Raw genomic sequence first — 22,057 nt, 5'->3', positions numbered from 1 at the left:
GGCTGGGTTTTGTTTGTTTGTTTCGAATGAATAAATTAATCATTAGTAAAATATTATGCAGTTCATCAAATATATTATTCACTAGCTATTTGTCAAAATAACAGCTCAGTCATATATTATCAGAACTAAACATTTATAATGTGTGTATATCTAGTCATCAGATGATTTATTCAGGCTTTTGTGGAATGAGTTAGTTATTGACCAGTTTAAATCGCCGCTCCCTTGGGAGGCAGAGACGTATTAGGTTGTAAGCTCTTGGTGAACTCGGACCTTTTGCTGCTTGGCTGTTCAGCACCTGACGCCACAAGCCGAGTCCTGTGTCTGGGTTTCCTTTTGGCACTATCTCAGTAAAAATAGTTATAATTCTGTTTATCTATAGTCAATGCCAGGTCTATCTCAGGTAGGAAAATTCAACTACTTATTCGAGATCAAACTATGATCTGAGTTCTCCATGTTCTTGTAGGACCAGTGCCTGAACCCAACACCAAGGTCCTCATCCCTTCTTAGATATCTCAACTGTTTAGTGTCTCTCCACCTCCCAGCTGCAGGAAAAGAGGCTTTAGGAATCCCAGTTCCCTGCTCCGTGTGATAGATCACACAATTTCGTTAATGCTGGGAAAGAACAGAGGAGCCCTTTACCAGGTCCCTCCCAGCTCCTTCTCCTGCGCCAGCAAGCTGGCCTCCTTCCAAAAGTGCCTCAGCAGATCGAAGCTACGTGACTGACACTCACTGACTCCCCTTGTCATTTGTGACCAGCATCCCAGAAGGCTGCAGCTTCTTCCATGCCTTTATTGGTGTCAAACATCACAGCCTCTCCTCTGGGTTTTATTAGGGAAGCTGATGCCAAATCACCCAGCTTCCTCCTACTCGATAAAAAATGTTTATAACCCAGTAAATTCTAACATATCAGCAGCTTGTTATGGAGGGAAAAGGTCACTGGGCGAGAAAGAGAAAAAAAAAAAAAAGGGTGCCCTTCCATCGGAAATTCTGGCTGGGTATATACGAAGGAGTTAGTGCCAGGAAAATATCTTTTGATATGATAAAGTCTCATAATAGAAAATGTTGCTGCAATACAGGCCTCGTTTCTTCAGATAAATATTTAATATAGATCACTAAAGATTAATCGAGTACAGAAAAGAGTCTCTCCTATGGTTGGTGTAAAGAAAACATCTTCTTGTTAATTTATTATGGAGCCTGAAATGAGAAAAATCCTATAGAGAGAAATGCAGGGTACGGTTTCCATAGAGAAGCAGCGCACCGCACCAGAATTTATTTAGTGTGTGGGCAGGGGCCTTCCCAGAACCAGCTGCAGCGTGGCATTCGCGTGATAAAAAATCCCAATGTAGGAAGAAGGCTCACAGGCTCATCGTGTTTTGCTGATCTGACTCCTGCAGATCCCAGGGTTTCCAGAAATGGTGAGACCATAGGACCCATGGGCTCTTGGGAGCATGGTCCACCCTGGATGAAGACTATACGATGGCATGTATAACATCCCAAGCTGCTCCTCCAGGAAAGGGCAGTCAGTCCTTTTGGAGTAAGGTGATGCCCAAGCTCACTGCGAGGAGAGGATCCCGCAGTCCGATCCTGAAGGCTGCTTGCTTTAGCCAGAAGTCTCCGTAAGCATCTCCCCGACAGCTTCTCCAAGGCTTTGTGGCCTTTTCACACTATGCTCCTGACTGTTATTATGCAGCAAAGAATCCAGGGTGCTGGTGTGAGATTTCCATCTCCCATGATGCTGGGATGTATTTAGTCAGCTCCATTGTGATGAGTAAATGACAGGATCCTTTTGCTTTCTACGACATCATCCACAGAAACCATCTCCCCAACCATTTTGCAGGCTTAAATAGGACAGTTACAGAGAATAAATCATAAATAGCAGCAGAGACAGTGTGAGGGAGAAAATAAGAGAGTCACAGGCAAGGGGGGAGAGAAAAAAGATAACAATTTTAGCTGAGACTGAAATGGAACAAAGAGTCAATGAGATGGAGAGATACATGAAGGTTGTTCCAGATGGCCAGCCCTACTGATGTGAAGCTTTTTGCACCACCAGCCTCTGCCACATGTGAATGACTGCTTGCTTTTAGATGAGCAGTGGAAGTGGGCAGGAGAATCTGGTGGATCTGTCTGTGCTCAGGGATGGGGGAAAGAGAGGAGCCCCCTCCTGAAGTGCATATTTTAGAGACCAAAAACAACTCTGGAGAGAAGGAGGCTGTAACATTTTTCCAACTCTCCAACAAACCATGTCTAGTTGTTTCTCCAGAGGTGATACTTTCTCTGTTTTCCTCCTTGACTTTTTCCTGTGCGACACCTTTTCTGTTTTGGGAATGTTTGCGTCAAGCTGTTGACCAAATGCTAGTCCACATGTTTAGCTCTCCCCAGGAGAGAGGCCAAGGGAAGGAAGGTTGAATGCCACTAGTCAGATCCTAGTCATACTGCTCTGTGCATTGCTGGGAGCCATTCAGGAAACGTAGCTAAGAGGAAAATGGGAAAAACAGAGTTAGAAAAGAGATGCCTTTAGTTTTGTGGCATACGCAACGCAGAGTGTCTCTTCTGCTGCTGCCAGGCCTAGCTGATCTCTCAGGACACTGTTTTTTGGCTCACATGGAAGACAGTGGAAGGACAGAGAGGCTTTAGCATCTGGTATCACAACCCAAGGAACGTGGGACTAAAAGGACCCTCCAGGGTCACAGCTCCCCATCTCCCACTCTGCTAGGCACAGCGTTTTGCCATTTGAAGAATTACAGTCCTATACCTCTGGGACAGTACAGGTCGTCTCTTCGCAGACTGCATCTCCCAGGTCTTGGCTGCTCCCAGAAACCAAGTAACAACTGAAAACCTACATAATAATTCTCTCTGGTTCTACCACAGGCTATTGGACTTGATACAGGTGTGACTGGATGGCAGGCTCTAGCCTGAGGCTATCCTGGGGAAAGACTAACAGATTTTTAATAGCAGCAGGGACCGTTGCAGTCATCTAATATAAAACTAATCTGCGTTTAGAACATTTATTTGTGGCATGTGGCACAGATCTGGTCAGGAGAATTGCAACAGCTAAACCACCCCCAGGATAACCCGGGGCTGATCAAGGGGCTCTTATTTTCATCTCCACAATCACTGCGACTACACTGCAGTTTGGCCCCTGTCACCTTGGCAGGGGCTTTCATCAGCCGTGCCCCTCCGACTCTGTCTGTCATGCTTCGTGCTCCCGCCGCAGTGAGCCACAGATATAATCTATGGAACACAAACATGATTTTATAATAAGTTTTCTATGCAGCCAGGATAAAATGCCAAACAGAATCAGAAAACAATCAGTCAGTGAAACTCGGCACTGCTGATGAGTGCGCTGTTTGTAACGGTTCAGTGCCCAGGAAGATTGAGGCTTTAAATACAGCCACCACCTGCCCTTCCAAACACGAGGATAAGTGGGGCACAGAGAGACAGGCAGGCAGGGGGACGAGGCTCAGGGAAGTGGGAATACCCGGTGCATCTCCTGTTGGGAATAAGTTAAACCAGGAACAACATCAGAGCTGCAAAAAGACACCTTAGTATGGAGTTGCTGCTTCTTATAGCTGGAGATCAGCAAATTCGCCAGCAGTTGGGCTTTGTAAGTAAGAGGACGAGGGGCAGGGACAAGCAGGTCTGCTGCAGAGACAATATTTGAGCGAGAAAAACATGCACTTACTATGGAAGCCTCTGGGTGATGCTCTTGCACAGGGCCGTGTCATTGATTCCTCCTACGGTAGGCAGTTTTAGGATGCCTCACTCCCCTGCATCAGGCTTGCAAGAGCCCCTGCCCCGAACGAGTTAAAGTTTACATCAGGTTCTAGGTCCTGCCACAAAAATACGGTCTGTAGGGCCCTAAATCTGTACTGCTCAGCCCAAGGCAACAGCTGGGGGAGAGGAAAAAAAGAAAGGAGGGCTGGGAAGCATGAAGAGGGGAAGCAACTCCACCAAAGAGCTGGAGAAAGAAGAAAACGGCGTGCCTTCGCATGGAGGGGAGTGCTCTAAAGCATCCTGCTGGCCTGAGCAGCAGCTCAGCTCAGCTGGCATGTTACCCTAGTTCAGGAGAGGGTAGGGCTGTGCCCCAGGGGATAACTACCTAACCCATGGCAAGGAGGCAGACTTCAACCTGTCCCCCTTCTTCCTGACACTTGCCTGGGCACTGGGAGTTTTGAGGTTTCTAGTCAGTAGCAGGAAACATTGGGACCAACTCTCTACCAGACTGCACAGATTTTGGTTTTTTTCCTCCAATATTTGTAAGAGTTCAGGGATTCATACTAGCTTTTTTCCTGTCTTCTTTAAGTACTCCAGGCTTGAGTCATATAATTGTATAACTCACAACTTCCATTTAAAAAATAAGAATAGGCTGTCTTTTAGGATTGCAAAGAAAAGCCAGAAAATACAAGTCTTTAAATCTCAAAACCCAGAAGGCAAATAAAAAGCATTGCAGATATTGTTGTTTTGTTCAGTAGATAAATATATACATATGCATGTGCTTCAAAATTCTGGGGTTCAGTTCATTATTTCTGAGCAGAGGCTCAGATGTACAATAGCACACAATCCCTTTTATTCAGCCATATGATGGCTGTAGCTAGCATAGGAGCTGGTGCTTTTGCTTTGCCCAGTCTTCACCCCCCTGAAATAACCATGAGGGGAGGTCTTCTCCTTAGCTTTTCTGCAGCATCTGATACCCCCAGACTAAGTTGCCCTTACCTTACCTCAGAGAGATCCTGACTTCAACTTAACACAAACAAAAAAGCCTACCATGAAAGAAAGAAGCACAGGCAAGAGGGGAAGAACCAACCCCATAGAAGCTCCCACCCAAACTCAGCAAAAGATTCCCAAGCCACAATAAAAGCACAAATACTTACCAAGCCAAAATGAAAATCTGAGACATAAGAGCCCTTACTAAAGAATAACCCCCTCCACCCTCTATCTCACTCCCTACTAAACTTAAAAAACCACAACCCTCCCTACGCAGCTGACCTCACTTTCCCCCTAAACAGACTTTGAATGGTGAGGTTATAAATCTTTGCAGCTGGCCTTATTCTATCCTACAGGAAAGAGCCCTGTAGTTGTGGAAGGAGATTGTGCCCTTTGCTCAGCAGCAGGGCTCAGCTTCAGTCCTCTGTCCCAAACCCTAAATTTTGATGCAGGAGAGTGGCTCTGCTTGCAGTTACAGACCTGCTGGGCTTTGAGACTGCCTGCACTGAAGTTGAGGAGGTTTCGCTCTTAGCTTTTCCAAGACCTGAATTTCACGTCTGGACCTTAACATGTGAGTGGATTTTGCTTTGTAGCTGAATTAAGTGATTTGTGCAGACAGGTGCTTATGTGGCTCTGTGAGTGTTATGGGGCAGTTTGCAGTTTGTGTGTACTGCCCTTTCACTCAACTCTCTCCACCGTGCTGCAGATTTTATGCCCACAGTATGGGTGTAACAATCCCTCTCAGCTATTGTAGGTGTGTTTGAGGCTCAGACAGCTAAGGAAGCACTCTGGTGGTCCTTTTTACACTAGAACAGTCTCCTGGCTATGGTATATTCATAAAATTGCAGGAATTCAGACAGGCACAACCTGAAGTGGTACACACTAGCATTGCTGGAGGCCTTAGAGATCTTCAACCTTCTCTCCCAGACCATCCGGCATGTTCTTCTTTGCTGATTTGAACACAACAGAGTCGGCAATCAACATAACCTTCCCAAAGGAAGTGGTTTGCATTTCATTAGATTAATTTCACAGCCTTTGGGGTCCTATTATCTTGTAGAAGATAAATGCCAGGGGCGTGCATTTGATCACTCTCACTTTTGCTATAGATCAGGTCCAATACCCTCCCTGTGGCAGGACTCCAGCACACTCCATGTTTTTCCCCTGCTTGCACGTGGTCCTTGTACAAGTCCTCCCCAAAGGGCTGGGACTTGGGAATCTAATGATTTTTAATAGACATGTACTTCTGCCCCTGCTTCTGTTCTCTGTGGCCGTTGTGGGGTTGCGTTTGCCCATTGCCACTGCCACCCTTAGCCTTACCGAGTGTGATGTGGGAAGCGGGGCACCCTGCTGAACTGAGCCCTGAGCAGGCAGCAAGAACTCTGGGCAGGAGTGTTTCTTGGCACCGGCAAAATGGGCAGCTGCCTGGGGCAGCGAGTTTGGCCATGACCCCACCATCCACTTCAGTCCTTGCTGGTGAAATACTTTGGCCTGTCTCTAGATCTGGGTTAATTTTGTTCATGGCTGTGCTGCATGCTGGATCTCTTCCTTGAAAAAGTTGTTCATCTCCTGCTGCCTTAGCTTCTCTGTCGACAGTGACACATTTGTTTAAAAGTGCTTTGAGATCCATGTATCAAAGTCAAAAATAACAGCTAAAGGAAACATGACTTATGATTGGGAAATTGCTAAGCATGTGCCTGAATAACCAAGTCCTTCAAAGCTTCACAAACAGATTCCAGAAAACACAAGCATTTGCATTCACTAGTCCCAGTTCTCTGGATAGGACAGGACAAAAATAAAGCTTTTTCTTTTATGAAGTGTTGCACAAAAAGCATGGTTGTCTTTTTATTGGAGGCCACTTTGTGGCATGCAAAAAAGATTGCTTTTCTTCAAGAGTTTGTGAATTTTTATTTTATTGTAGTCTTTTTATTTCCTCCATCAAAACATGTCTGAGTTTGAAATGGCATGACTAGGAATGAAAATTAAATACATCAAAACTGATTTTTGTTGAAATGAGATTTTGGAACAACCAGGGAATGTTCAAGGCTTTCTCACAGCTTGTGTTCAGTTTTTTTGCTAAAGAGGGATGTAGTCTGAGGAAATGGGTCACCTTTTTCCTAGAGAAAGTTTCTTCAATTTTACTGTAATTCTGAAATGTCACAGGCTTTTTGGGACAGGTTTTTTTTTTTAATCTTGATCAAAGCACAAATGTCTCTGATTATGGATGGCTTGAATTTTGCTGCAGCTATACTCTGCAGCTTAATTTTTTTAGCCCTTCACCTCTTACCTTATGCCCTTTGCCAGTAATTTCAGGCCTGGTTACCATCTGAATCCTATACTGAGAGGGGACAGCCTTTGCCTATGGCCACTGTGTATAGCCCTGCTTACTGGATGTCACTTAAAATAGCAACCCTTGGCATGTAGCCTGAACATAAAAGCACAGCTTGGAAACTAAAGGGATGTTGAGCCACAGATCTTAGGGTGAAGGCACAGAAATCGATGTCCTGAGGAACTGTGAGAACCACTGTTTTCTCCTAAACCAACTTGGAGAAAATAATGTCACAGCACTATAGGAATAAAGTAGCAAGGATCAGTGTGGGAGGGGAACATGGTTTTATTTTATGATGTCAAAACAGTTTCTGTTCACTGGGACTCTTATACCTCCACCATGTACTCACAAATGCTTTCTGCAAGATCCCTTGCAATGGCATGGGTGAAGAAGGATGTTAGTCCTCATCACATCTGGGTTATTCTGAGGCTGGTGATGATGTGTTGGATCTAGGTATGCCTTTATGAACAGGCAGTGATTGGTCCATCTGTCCTGTTGCATCTCTGCAAGTCATGATTTCCCTGCATATTCTCTAAATGCAGCCTGGAGCATGCTCTTCCATCTGAAGGGATGGGTATGGACCCCCTTCACTTCACCTAACCTGGGCAAAAGCCCCTCAGCTAGCCTGCAGCAAAAGATCCCTGCTGTAAACAGGTGGCTTTGTCAACTGGCTGTCTTTAGGCATCCAAGCTGCCCACCAGCACCTGCCTTACATGATGGCTAGTGCCTCCATCAGCTGAGAATGACTCAGGGGCGAGGGGGTGGACTAGAGGGGGCAGCTTTCCCATCACTACCTGCTCTTGCCAAGCCTGCAAGTGTGGTAGCTGTGCCCAGGTGGCTTTGCCAGGACTGCCCTGAGGGCACAGCTGGGTGTAGGAGGCAGGAGGGGCTTTGTATTTAAACATCACTCTCTCTTCCCCCCCCCCACTTGACATAGTGAATTTGAGCCTTTGCCAAGTGAGTAGCACAACTGACCGGAGGGGGGTGATGGCTCCATTTTCTAACAACAGTTCAAGTTTTGAAACATGGTTGCATGCTGCTTTGGAGAAAATTTTGTGCTTTTTGAGAAGAAGGGCAGTCAAGGCTAAATTTCCAATACTGACTTTCCTAGTATTGACAAATGCTGTGTTTAAGTTGCCAGTAGTGCAGTAGCCAGGTACCCTAGCCTGTAATGTGAGAAATTAAGGTTCAAGTCCACATTTCTCACAGTTTTTTCATCTGAGTTAACTGTGAATCATGATAAGTAAAGAGCAAAGCTTGGGGCTGTGGTGTCACAGGCTGAGGTTATCAGCTTGCTACAGCTAAAATAAGGAAAAAAAGCCTGTAGTCCACACACCTATATCTTCAGGAAATGAAGCAAGTGCAGTTTAATGAAATGACTTGTTCCAAGCTATGTTCTTGTTACAGTCTTTGATTCATGCTGTTGTGCTCATATGAACAGTGGTAGGCAGTGAATCTAGGGGTGAATTATGGGGCAGGGCAGGCCTAGCTTGCTGAGGGGCTCCATGGGGTAAAGAGTGCTCACCATGACTTAGCATGGGCCAGTTCTCCCCTGGGTGATTTGTTATCTGCTCTATAAATTAAAATGTGTCTGCCTGTCTTCTATTTCAAACTTGCTTTCAAAAGTAACAGATTTAAATGCTTTCATGTACTACTTAGCCATAGGAGGAGGGACTTCATCAAGAGTTCAATCCTTTAACCTACTAGAGTCCAAACAAACACTTCAATGTGAAGAGGTCTCTTTTTTTTTCTTTTTTTTTTTCCCATACCAGTTGCTACAGCACAAGACTGAACACTTTGGTGCCTTTTCCTGTCTATGCCCTGTGCTCCTATACAGCCTTAGTTAATTGTCTCACCATCCTGTGTCTCAGCTTCCCTTCCAACCTGTTGTTGGCTAAGACTAATTGGCTGATGTGTGCCATCAGCTCTCTGGACGAGAATCGTGTGTTGAGCAAAGGAGTGTACAGGAAGGGAATTGGAAGAAGTGAGGAGAAGAGAACCTAAAGTCATACCAATTATCCCAAGTTTCCTCAAGAATATCTAAAATTCCTTCAATGACTCAGATGTTTCCATCTGTTGCTTCAAAAGTGCTGTTCTTTGAAAGCATCTTCTTGGCAGCTGCTTGACTTCCCAGGATCTGCTTGATCCTGAATTCTGGGTCAAACTCATAGAAACATAAATCCAGGAGACCATGTTATAAAAATTATCAGTGTCATTGTAATCATAACTGTAGAACTCAAAATGCCTGATTCATAGTTTCTCTAGGCTACCTCAGATATTTTAGTGGAGAATTGTTCTGGCTGCATCTCTTGTGATTTTTATCATAATTCACAGTGAAGGAATGGGTGTCTCTTTATTGTCCATGCCAGTGCTTGGAGCACAGGGCCCTGCAGCCTGTTAGAATAGCTTCCTCAGTAGCTTAATAAACCATGTCTAGTTTAGGTAAGCTTTTAGGAAGAAAACAGCAACAGAACAGAACATTTCCTATTGTTGATAATGTTTGTTAAGCTGCAGCGGTGCTAACAATGCTGGGAGCTCTTGTAGAGATGTCACTCTGGCTTCTAGCAGCAAGTATCAACCACTATGTAAATTGTAGTGGCTTAGAAGAAGTGCTATCAGCCCAATGCTGAAAACGGCTGAAATGGTGTTAACAGTAATGGGAACTACTTACAAGCAAGTCTCCAGGGTGGACAAGGCTTAAGTAGGCTGGTGTTGGAAAGGGTACCTCTAGTGCCCGAGGTGTGTGCTTTTTGCAATGAAGTCTGCACAAAGAACATTATGGGGAAAGTTGAGTGGAATAAATGTCCCACAAGCAGTTTGCACTGTAACTTGATGGGAATGATGAAAGGGAATTGTAGCAGCTGACTCAGGTGAAATACCAGAACAGATCAATAGATGACAGATGAAGGTAGCTGGTGAGTTTAGTCTTTGTTGAATAAGTTTAGAAATCACTATGTGTTATCTGAGGATGCATAAACATGTAACTTGGAGGCGACCCCATTCAGTTGAAGGGATAGTAACCTACTTGGCCATGTTTGCTTGTGATTGTCTGATCGCAATGGTAGCTATGTCTAGATTTGCAGTCACAACTAGGAATCATAGCCATGTCCTGGCCGTGATGAAATTTAATAATAAGCAAACTTAGTAATCATCAAATTTAATGACCTATCTTTTAACTTGTACTTACCTATGCTGAATCACTCGGCTTTGACTCTAGTAATAAATTTCTTCCAGCTTCATCTTTTTTTAAACAAATCAATCTTTTCAGCACCCAGCAATTACATGTTGCCTCCTAAGAGACCCAAGTGTAGTCCCATGCTAAGAAAGAACACAAGACTCAGTCATGTCTGTCTGATTGGTTTTTAATTCAGTGCTGGAACAATCTGTTTACCAAGGCGCTTTCAAGGTCGCATGAAATCCACCTAACTTTGAAGTAATTTTCTTTCTTTTTGCTTTTTGCAAACTTCATGTCATTCTGGACCTATTATTTACCTCCCTCTCCTACAAAAAACCTTCCGAGTTTTCAATCCTGGAACAATTTCATATTTTTAAGAAAAATAGCAGAGAGGTGAAAACAAAACTCTGTTTGTAACAGAAAATTCCAACAGGCTAAAATGATTGCCCAGAAAAGGGGAAGTAGTTGATGTTTCAGACACCTCAGTCAACACCAAGCACATGGCCAAAGTATAGACCAAGAAAAAAAGCAACAGAAGATTTTTCCATTGTCCTGTGGAGACAGGTGAAGGAGTAAGTCCAACAGCATAGTTTTATTTCTGCCGTATGATTCTGTTGAATGATCCAAACACTGATGGTCTTCTCCTTGGGTTCAGTCCTATCCAGGTAAATGCCCTTATAGGAATAAAACTGCTGCAGACAGCACAGCATTTATCAATAGATCAATAGTCAATTTATTTGTCTTATTCACGTGCCAGCTGTCATATGTGAGCCTGTCTGCTTGCCTGGTTGTTATGCAAAATGCTGTCAGACTTTCAGCTTAAGTGATTTCTTTTTCATACTTCTCTGGAATTAGATTTTTGTATTTTTTTTTTCTCTCTCTTATGGCAGAGCTTCATCCTCTGTCTAATTTGGAACTAGTTTGAATCTACGGACTGGAGTTTTCTTAAATAGATTAGGGGGGATGAGTGCCAAACGCTTACAGGAAACTAATTCTTGTAGGTCCTTTGAAAAGCTCAGCTTTGAAGACTGACTTCTTCATGCTGGCCTAGATAGAGAAGAGGCCAAACTGCAGAGGAAACTGCTAAAAGAATATTGCACTGCTCAGCCTGGGGCTGTCTGGTATTTTGAGGGCACAGACGAGAAATAAAACATCACTGACCCCACCATAATCACAGATGCTCCATACAGACTCATATTAAGCCAGATCTGGCAGTAAAAGATAAGCATTATAGTGCTGTTGTCATGCTCGTATCCTGCCCCCATGGCATTGTTTACAGAGTCAAGGGCTCACAGTAACCTGGAAGAGCTATCACCCTGAGGACTGAAGATAACTATTATTTTGTGCAGCCCATGACTGGGACAATTAGGTTGAGAAAAGAAAAGACAAAACAAAAACCTCAGACCAACAGCTCTGTTGTAGTAGCATCTGGGAGGGTTCTGGAAGACTTTGGGCTAAGTGTCTGATGCTAACACAAAACTTGTGTTTTACATGGGCAAGGCCTAAAATCTGTCTGGTTTGGTTCACACTCATTTTAACAGCTAATAACACTTGCCTGCAACATACATAGGGGTGTCCAAAAATGTCTGTGTTAATGACTGTGAGGCGCTTGGCTGAAAACAAGGGGCAAAGACATGTCTAGGCGGACGTCATTGTATATACACCAAAATCCAAGAGAGCAAGAAGGCTCTAGGAGTTCTCTGTCTCTGACTGGGGATCCTGCTGACATCAGAGAGTCAATAAAGTGTGCAGTATGCCAGGTGGAGGACATTAAGCAATGTTTGTATCTTGCTGTTACTGAAAAGCCGTGTTGCCTTTGGAAAGGCTCTGTCTGCTCATCACTTATGGGAGCAGTTGACGGCTTTTGAGCTATGCTCTATAAAAAAGATAAAGAACCACTGAACAGAAAGGAGCTGGTGCCTTCTCCTTGCCAAGTTCCCAGGGAGCGGTGGGGCTGGTCCTGTTTGCTGAGTGTGCACTGTGAGTGGGATGCACTAACTGCCCTGCAGGCCCTGAAGGAAATATATCCAGCAGCAGGAGGTGTTGGGGTGTTCCAGTTAGCATGACAGTTATAGGCTTTGTTCAGTGTCTTCCTGCTCTGCTTTTTTTCCTCTTTTTCAAACAGTCTCTGTCTCGATCATTGTTTAATGCATTTAATTTCTTTTTTGTTTCAAGCGCCAGCCCCCAAGGTTTGTACTGAACTTGTTTCTTCACTTACATCCTTTGGTTGTCTTGGCCATTTGAAAATGGGGAATTTAATTTGCTCTGACGGCCTCTTTCTTTCAGATTTCTCACCCTGGGTAGAGATGCACATGCCCTTGGATTCTCCTAGCCTCTCTGCTGGTGCAGTGGAGGGTCTGGGTGATGTACCCGTTCCAGGCTTTTGACTTTTCCTCCCTCTTCAATATCTTTTTCCCCCTTTTTCTGTTTCCCTTGAGGGGTCATAGTGCTAATGAGCACTGAGACATCCCTAGTGGCTCCCTTTGTCTCTGACATGCGTGGCCTTGATGGCGAGCTCATTAACGCAAACTGTGAAGGGGCAAGTCTTTTCTCAGATATAGCCCTATACAAATGAAATGTATCCCCTTACTGTGACAAGGAGAAAGGCCTGAAATATGCATATCTGCCTCCTTAAGGCAGTAGTTCATCCCTCTATTTCCTCTCACCTCCCTCCCTTCCCCCTTTAGCATTAGCACTTCCTACCCCTTCCAGCCATTAAAAAAGTAGGCTCTTTGGTGCTTTCACCAGACATTAGAGAGCAGACTCCCCTCCGCTGACCTGGCAGGCATTTTCCTGGGTATGCTCCACATTAGCATGGGCTGTCTACGCCGGCGAGACATTAGAGCATAAACAAGTGCCTCTCCCCCCACTACTCAGACGTTAGGTCATAGTTTCTCCTTATCCCGCTTCTGCATCAGGGATACAGACTCTTCCTCCTCCTTGCTAAGAGGTTTATGATCTTTACGAAGCCCTTAAAAGCTTCCCCACTGGCAGAAGTTCAGGTACTTGCTAGGGATTTCCCCTGAGGGTCAGAAGACTCTGTACTAATCCTAACTGTATCGTGGGGTGCCATCATAATCCTGGTCAAGTCTTTGCAACTTCTCCACCTGGAAAATGAGCAAGCAACAGTGCAATATTTCTCTTTTATAAAGAGCCTTGAGACCTGTAGAGGCTTCACCTGTGCTTTCCAGGCAGTGGCACTGAGACTGAGGTGTCACCGATGGTTCTGAGAAGCAATGAAATGGCATCCAAGAATGATTTCTGGGAGGAAAGATTTCAGTGCCCTTTTGCACACATCATCCATGAATCCAAGGCCTTGGTAGATCCTCGAAAGATTCACAGATTCAAGGATTCAGTGATGACAAACAGACGAGAGCATGCTTACCTAGCCCAGTGCCATGGATTCAGTTTTGGCCAATAGCAGCTGCTTCTGCAAAAAATGCAATTAAGTCTAGCATTGAAAGTTAATAGAAAACCTGTTCTTGGAGGTGTTTCTTCAAAGAATTCAGGAGTTACAGGTTGGATCATTCCCTAAGGCCAGAGCTATACTGTTCCCTGTAAGTCTCTCTCTTTTTTTATCACCTCAATAATTCTAAGTGATTTCACTAGCTGTATCTATTAATGTTAAGTCCATTTTCCAAAATTGTACCATTATCTTGGCCTCGGGTGCATCTTACAGCACAGAATTCTATAGGTGACATGGAAGATTGCTAGTATTTAGAGGGTTGCTTTCAATGTAAAATATTCAGGAACTGGAGAAGCCAATACGTATTTGTGGTCATTAATCAGGAAGCTTAACAATACCATATCATTTGCTTGACCAATCCCAACCAATCAACAGCACAGAAAGAGAGAATACAGCGAAATACTATGCAAAACCTTTAAAAAAAAAAAAAGCTTGAAAAATGTCACTAAGTAAATTCAAATAATGCATAAATTAGAGGGAATTGCAACTGGCTCATGGATATTCTATGAGCAGAAGATAAACATCTAAGTTAGTTGCATAAATTATTCATCATAACGTATTTGCTCAGCTTTTCTCATCAGCTATGAAAGCCACACATCCAAGCATTTGGAGAGTATAATAGAACTGGGCTTTCACCTCAATGATATGCCCTAGGAGTAGGAAGTCCTGGGGAGGGATGGCATGCATAAGAACTGAGTGGAAAAAGTCTCCTTCACTATGATGTTTTAGATGTGGATGTTGCTAAGGGCTTGCATGAATGGGGACTGGAATTGTCTCTTGGCAGCAGGCAAGGTTGAAGATATGGCAATGATTTCTTTTAACCTCCTTCTTTTGACTCCTGCCAGTGGTGTCATGAGATGATCTTGGACCTGATGTAAAAAATGAACCCACTTTCCCAACACACTGTTTACCAAATTTTCATTCTCTGTTCCTACCTTCTCCCATCTTTATTGCCCACTGCTTTCCAGTGCATGGTCCAAATTGTAACTGTTTGCTCTGTTCATCTCCATGCACTGAACTGAGACACTCCTAGGGTTTGGGTGTTGATATATCAGTACTTGATCAGTTGCATGTTTCAACTCTGGTCTTCGCTTTGAGATAGTTAACTTGGCAGTAACAGCAGCAAATTCTCTGTACTTTGTCAGGGAACATAAAGCATTCCCCCAGCCCTTTCTGAAAGCATGCTGGCTCTTGGAGGGCTCGAGTCCCTCCTGACTTTATTGATAATGCTTGCAGGAAGCAGTAATCTGAAAGCAAAAGTGTGCTTGAGTTTTACAATAAGTAATAACCGTCTCTTTGGAGAGGAAGCACAGACAGCATTTTTCCTATGCTTGCTAGTTATGATCTTTATGATAGAATAAATAGAGATTCCCATGTTCCTAAAACCTTGCTTGTCTTTTAGCATCCAGATCTGCATGTTCCCATGCAGTGTAACTGCTGAAGGGACCATTCCTTCTTCATGCAAAGGGGATTTGCTTGTATAGTGAGACTTGGGATTGCCACTCTAATCAGGAATGATTAGAACAACCTCTTTGTAGTGTCAGAGAGAAGCTATCTGTCTACTTTTAAGATTTTATTGATCATTAAAATCAGCTGTGGGACCCCTGAACATACCTATTCCACAGATACTAAGTACTGGACTTTTACACTATTCTGGCACAGCAGAGAAAAAACCCTATATTCTACTCCATACAGTGAATACATGGACATTGATAATGTACTCATTATCTGCAGACAGCTTTGAAGCCAATGGTCTATGTTTTCTCCACTCGTGGTATTAAGATCCTGGTGTATGGGGGTTGTTTTTGTTGTGTTTGGGTGTTTTTTGGCCTTTTGACAGAGGTTTTTCTAGAAAAGACCAGTGTTTCTGCAGATTTCAAGGTTTGACACTAATGACTCTTAGGATGTGGTAAGAGGGGTGTTTTGTTTTGGCATTTTTACTTGGCTTGTGAAAGCCTAGGAGCTGCAGAGAGGGCATTAGCTCAGGTGTAAGGAGATGTTTTGAAGCAAAAAGCTGGCACTTTGCTATTTTAATGAATGCAACTGCTGTTAGGCAGCCTGGGGTGCAATCAAAATAAATACATGCATAATTGCATTAAGTAAAATAACCTAACACACATAAAGTGGACTGGGTATAGAATCAACCTGGAGAAAAAAAGATCTGGTTTGTGATCATTGCTTTGCAACTGACTGACAGCACTTCCTAAATCTGCCTGCATGTCAGGTTCTCTACCAGCAAAGTGGGATTGCCAGCACTGGTTGACACACAGTGATAGAAAGTGCCGCGTCAGTGCCAGGTATTGTCATGCCTATTATTTAAATGAAATTTTTGTCTTAAATCTGAGTTACAGGAATAAGTGAATGAAAAATGTCAGAGAAGCTTGTGACTTGATTATCTGGGAGATAGCTTAAGATAGTGCAGGTGCATTGTAGGAGAGTAGTTATAAATGATATCCTTTCCTTTTAAGAAGGCCTTTCTCAATATTTTTCAAAGGACATTAATAGGTTTCTCACCTTTTAGGTGCTCAGCTGGTGATGTATTTCAGAGGCCTGATTTTTAGATCCAGGTGTACAAGGTTTTCTCTAGGCATTTCCCTCTGTGTTGTTTCAAAATGGATACCTGCAATAGAGCTGCTTTTGCAAACATTAACTTTATTTTTTTCCCAGTTGTTACCAGTTTAAAAGAAGGGATTTGAAAATCACTTTATAGGTTTTTTTTAAAAAAAAAAAGAAAGAAAAACAAACCCTCCATTTTCATCCTGGCCTCTGTTTATATCTGAATCGATCCTTTTAGATGGTTTATCAAGCGTATTGTTTTTCAAAACGATCTTTTGCTGTACTCTTGGTGCTGAAAGATTAAGATGTTTGGAGAAAGTGAGTTTCCTTCTGCCTTGCTTTCCAAAAGCATGCCAGGAAGGCTTGTGGACATGGGAATATAGCAATGATCAGACTGGTCTAGATCTAGTCTATCTGACCAGCCCTTTTGCTGACAGAAACCAGAATTTGCTGCTTTATGGAGAAGTGTAAGAGCCCAAAGTGTGAGAGGGCGAAAGGACCAGCCTGCTTTCTTTGTAGAGAAATGCAGCCTTCTGCCAGACATCTCTGGAGACTCTGAGGCTACCTCCTCATCAGCCCAGATGTGTGATCCTCAAAGTGTGTTGTTATTGTGCAGTAACGTCTCGCTTTTCCTCTTCTCCTCCCCCTCCCCCTCTGTCTAGCCTTGTGGCCTCACGTGTGTATCCATGTGGCGGTATCCAACAGGATTGTCCCCTTCATCATCCTCCTTCCCTGCCCTCAGTGGCTCTCCCTGCCCCTCTGGACTCAAAGCCTCACCCCTGTTGTGTTCCTGTGTTGTCGCATAGGGAGTTTGCCCGTTGGAAGGTGAGGAACACAGCCATCGAGCGGAGGGACCTGCTCCACAACCCACTGCCCCTGATGCCTGAGTTTCAGAGGAGCATCCGCCTCCTGGGCAGGAGACCCACCACGCAGCAGTTCATTGATACCATCATCAAAAAGTACGGCACCCACATCCTCATCTCTGCCACCCTGGGAGGTAGGTGGCAACCTGGGCTGCTTTCTTACACGGGTGGTGTCGGTGGGATGGCGAAGGCGCTGGACGGCACCTGCAAACCACGGCCGTCCTGCGTGGACCCCGGCTGGTAGCACAAAGCCAGGCTGCAGCTCCCCCCACCACAGCCTGTCACATCGTCAGACGGTGTGAAAACCCCCAGGGTACAAATAGCCTTTGCAAATGAATTCACGGCGCGATGCGGGTGAGTTTGGCATCTGTGGTACGTGTGCACCTGTGCTCCTCTGACAACAGCATGTGTGTACTGGTGTGCATCAAGATAAAGATGCTTCATTTAGCCGGGAAGCCTGTCTGTCATTCCTGCACCTCTGTCCTTAATTTGACAACAGAATGTGTTGATACCTCTTTTTTTCAGAATGAAACTAAATGCAGGGGGAAAAGCATTCTTTCTTGCTGGAACTGGAGGAATTTTAAAGAGCTCCAGGAAAAGGGAGTTCAAGGAGTTGGGTATGGAGCATGTGCAGCAGGGGAAGAGACGGCCAGATAGGCCTGTGCAGAATGCATAAGTGAAAGCAGTAACATGGGGTAGACTTCTGAAAAAAACAGTAGTTAAGTAAAATTCAAAATGTATATGCAAGGACTGCAGAGAGGTTTGTGTGTGCAAGCAGAATACGTCGGTGATGACATAAGACAGAGTACTGTAGGGCCATTAACCCATGAGCATGCACTGCTGTTGGTGCTGCATAAACGTTTCAAATACTGAGTATTGAAAACAGGAGGGGTGAAAATCAGCAGCTCCTCTTGATATTTGCTGCTGATTTTTTTTTTCTCTTGCATTATTTTTACCATTCTTTAGCCCATTGGAGTGTGCATTTAAATGTCTGTCTTTTGAGAACTGCTATTTCTAAGAGGAATTCTGCAGTGGTAAAAGGTCTTGATTTTAGTACAGAGTTTGTTGCTGTTGCTTCTTCTAATGTACTTGACCTCCAGCCTTGCCACATTGCTAAGTCTGTAGTGAACTTTGAGGAATTTCTGGCCATCTGTCTGTTCTCAAAGCATTCTGCAGACTCTAGGATGAGATGTAGAAGAGATTAGATGTGTGCATATGATTCATGCAAAATGAGGTGGTAGGTAAATTGGCGCAGTTCCATTGAAGTCAAATGACCTCTCATGTGGCAAATGTCCTTCAAAGATCCTCAGGATGCTCTTCCAGTCCAGGCACTCAAACTGTTCACTCCATCAGCAAGAAATGTGAGAGAAAGCAGGTTTCCATGCATTGAAGAGTACAACAGACTGACTGCATCAGGCCCTAATGAAGGCTGCATAAAGATAAATTCCTTTTTATTGAAGCCATAGTTTTTCAGGATCATATTTTACAGAGCCCAAGCCAGCCAAGTAAGAATCCAGTAAAGAGAGGGTTTTTTGTGGGTTTACTTTTCTTTCCATTGACATGCCTTTTTCTTCTTGCCACTCATATCTGTGGAATTTCAAAATAAGACCTTTGATGGTAAAATATATTTTTAATTTTGCCTGGGTGAGGTTGTGAATTATTCACAGGGGCTTGTTTCTTCTCCTGATTTTACAACACAACAGTTTTAAATATGCAGAGGCTTGTAACAAGAACTGTTGTTGGAGGGGAGTGCTAAATGCTCCATCAGCCCAGAGCATGGTGAGCAATGGTAGGGGAGAAAAGAAGGATTTATCTTGGCAGTGGCAGTCCCAGAGAAAATGTAGATGAAGCTGGGCATGCATTATGCAAGGAGGACACACTCTAATCTAATCTAGTCTGTGGGCTAAACAAGACCACTGAGATATAAAACCAGCCATGTCCTGGCACCCTTGCTCTCCCAAGACCTCATGTCTCCTCAGAAAATTTACAAGAATTCTGCTTTGGATTACAGTTGTTTGTAACTTAGCCTGATGTCTTACTAGGTTGCAAATGAGTGACAAACACACAGGAAATTGTTTTGCTTTTAAATGCCAGCTGTTGCATGGACCCCAGGAGGATGGGTGATGGATCAGGCCAGCCCACCTGAATACAGCAGCTATTTTCACACCTGGCCACTTGAGGAACAGCTCTGATGCCTTTCAACCTACAGAGCAGCTGGGTCTCCCTGGAGCCTAATATAAAACTAGCTCTGCTCCAGTTTAGTTCTGACAAAGGGATTGGTGAAGGGTCACTTTGAGGGCATCTGTGCTCCGGGATGGAGCACACAGAGCTGAGAGCCAATTTGCAGGGAAAGCCCTGAAGGAAAGACAACTTTGAACATAGCATCTGCTTAATAAACGAGAAATTAAGACTTAATAATGCAGCAAAAGTCTATTAACCTCTCTTGATCTAAGGGTTGCTTTCTCATGCGCACTCTCCATGGGGATGCTGTGCTTTTCCAGGTCTGCACACATGTACACAGAATAGGTTTCCAGCATTATTTCTGCTCAGCACCCTTCACTCCTAGGGACAGTATTTGTCCCTCAGGAGAAGCATCAAATATCTTGGGCTTTACTTTCCTGGTTTTTTCTCTCTTCCTCCCATTGGAGGGGTCCAAACGCCTCAGGGAGGAAAAATGACAGCTTTTATGGGGAAATCACTGATCTCCACTGCCCTAGAGCACAGGTATCTCCTGTCTGATGTCTAGGAGCTGTCTCAGCTGCTCAGTGCCTCCAGTCTGGAGACTGAAAGCTAGTGGTGGATCTCCTGGTGATCTGAAAGCAGTGTTATTGCCTGATGCAATTCAACCCACAGTTCCCGGTTGCTCTCCATCCAAGGGATCTCCAGTATCAACATTCCTCTACTAAAATGAACTGGTCTGGACTGAAAAGGTCCTGATTTTTGTGCCTTGGCTATTAAAAGAAATTTTCCAGAAAAAAAAATATTCCAGAAAAATATTTCCAGAAAAAGCTGTTTTTTCTAGTTACTGGTGGAATTGAAGAAGAGTTGATACCTGGATCCCACAGGTTCCTCTGAGAATCGCAGCTAAGGGGAGAATTATCCCAGGTCTTCCCTCTCCTTTCACAGCCTCGTGAAATGGAGGCAAAGCATCATTTACATCTGCTGCACCTCCATGCAGATAAATACTTCCATTACATGAGAGATACAAAACTTTTGGCTCAAAATACAGCACTTTCACACTGATCTGGCCTATCTTCCCCCAAGCCTCTTTGCTAACTCCCATGCAAGCATCCTTTCGGTGACAAACAAGTTGCCTCATGAAAAGTCACAAAGTCTGACCTTCCTTCAAATCCCTCTGTAAAATTCACCTCAAAGATGAAATTTGAAAATGCATCGACAGCAGCCAGGCATCTGGTGTGCAGTGACCACTGTTTCTCACGCTAATCACGGTCATCTTATTACCTTGTGCTTTGCTGGCTGTTTGTTGTGTACACCTGTTGTGTCTCATTAGATCCGTAAGTTTTAAATCCTCTGGGACAGGAACCACCTTTCTGCTGTTTGTGTGGATAGAGCCTGATGTGACAGAGCCTTGATCCCTGCCGAGGGCTCCTCACACTGCTCAATGCATAATAATGTTAACGATGATCAAGGAAATCAAAGCTGGTCATTTTCCAGGGAAAGTGTTTTTGTGAGAAGTAACAATGATGACACTGTTACTACTACAACTTTGATTGTAGTCAAAAGATAGTATGTTATTTTTAACAAAATATTAAAGGGATAAAGTTTTACATGCCAAATTTCTTCACTTAGCTCCTGTGAAGCCAATTAAAAGATTTCAACTGATCAAGTCTTTGATGAAAAGTATCTCTTTTCCACCAAAAATTTCCATTTTTCATCTGAAAGCCAAAGGCTCAATCCTCAACCCTCAACATATCAATCGCTTGAAAAACTGAAATCCAATAAAAATATTTTGATTTTCAGCCAGAATATTTTTGGTTTCTTTTCAGGCATTTGGCTTTCAGATAAAAGCTGGAAAATTTCCAGGGAAAGCAAGAGGGAGGGCTTACTGTTTGGGGGGTTTTTTTTGCATGTATGCAATTAAAGACATTATTTGGACAAATCAAATTATTTCAGCTAATACAAATTTTTAAGAAAAGTAAGTGCTTGTTCTCTTAAAAAGAAGAAAAAAATCCGCAAAAATGCTGAAGAGCAAAATATTTCTTGGCCTAAAAAGTGGTGGTGCATTTTTTTGACCATGCTATCATTGCCAGAGGCAACATAGTCATCAGTGATTCATCTATCAAATCAGAACAAGTACCATTCTTCTCACTGAGAGCTATGTAGAAATGGCACATTCCTACACTAGGTATCTATTCTCTTCATTTATTAAAATCAGAACTTCAGATGTTAAGAATGCAGGATGGTATTTTACCTTTTTACTCCTTCTATAATGCCAGCCTTACGTTAAGGATGAACTGGATTTTGATGTGGCTCGTACTGCACAAATTGAACATTTAGGTAAATATTACTTCTCAGCTTCATGTCCTTTTCATGTATCTTTTGTTAGATTCAGGTTTCTGCTAATGTTTAGGATGTTTGGTACTATCAGGTCTTAACTGCTTCACTCCCAGATTCTCTGTATTACTGGCTCAAAATCACTTGTTGTCTCTTATCTTGCACAATATTTTTTGCTCTCCACTTAAATTCACTGAATGAGATTTTAGGAGAGGAAAAAAAAGCAGAAAGTGTGGTTGGTTTAACTTTCTCATTTGATCTTTCCTCTAATTGCTCTCCTTCACTCATCCCCTGCCATTACCCTTTTGCATGGTCACTGGAAGCTAAAGAGGTACAACTAGCACTTGTTTGTCCTCTGTACCCACCTATGTACCTGTGTCCTGTTTGCAACTTAAATCATCATTTGTTCCTTCTAGAAATCAGGTCAGGGAGAATTACATCAAAGTGGCATC

The 22,057-nt window shown here is 43.5% G+C and overlaps 1 protein-coding gene across 1 annotated transcript in view; it reads left to right on the top strand.

The window, feature by feature from the left end:
• The window catches only part of BRINP1 (BMP/retinoic acid inducible neural specific 1), an 87,902-nt gene that overhangs the window by 43,239 nt on the left and 22,606 nt on the right, over positions 1-22,057 (top strand). The window contains exon 3 of the mRNA XM_069772048.1: positions 17,034-17,224. Within this exon, the coding sequence (XP_069628149.1) occupies positions 17,034-17,224 (191 nt within the window). The remainder of the gene's footprint in view (positions 1-17,033; positions 17,225-22,057) is intronic.

Source organism: Haliaeetus albicilla, chromosome 26, assembly GCF_947461875.1.
Source record: "Haliaeetus albicilla chromosome 26, bHalAlb1.1, whole genome shotgun sequence".
Classification (NCBI taxonomy): Eukaryota; Metazoa; Chordata; class Aves; order Accipitriformes; family Accipitridae; genus Haliaeetus; species Haliaeetus albicilla.
Note: the sequence above shows the minus strand (reverse complement) of the source record. Positions and strands in the feature narration are given on the sequence as shown.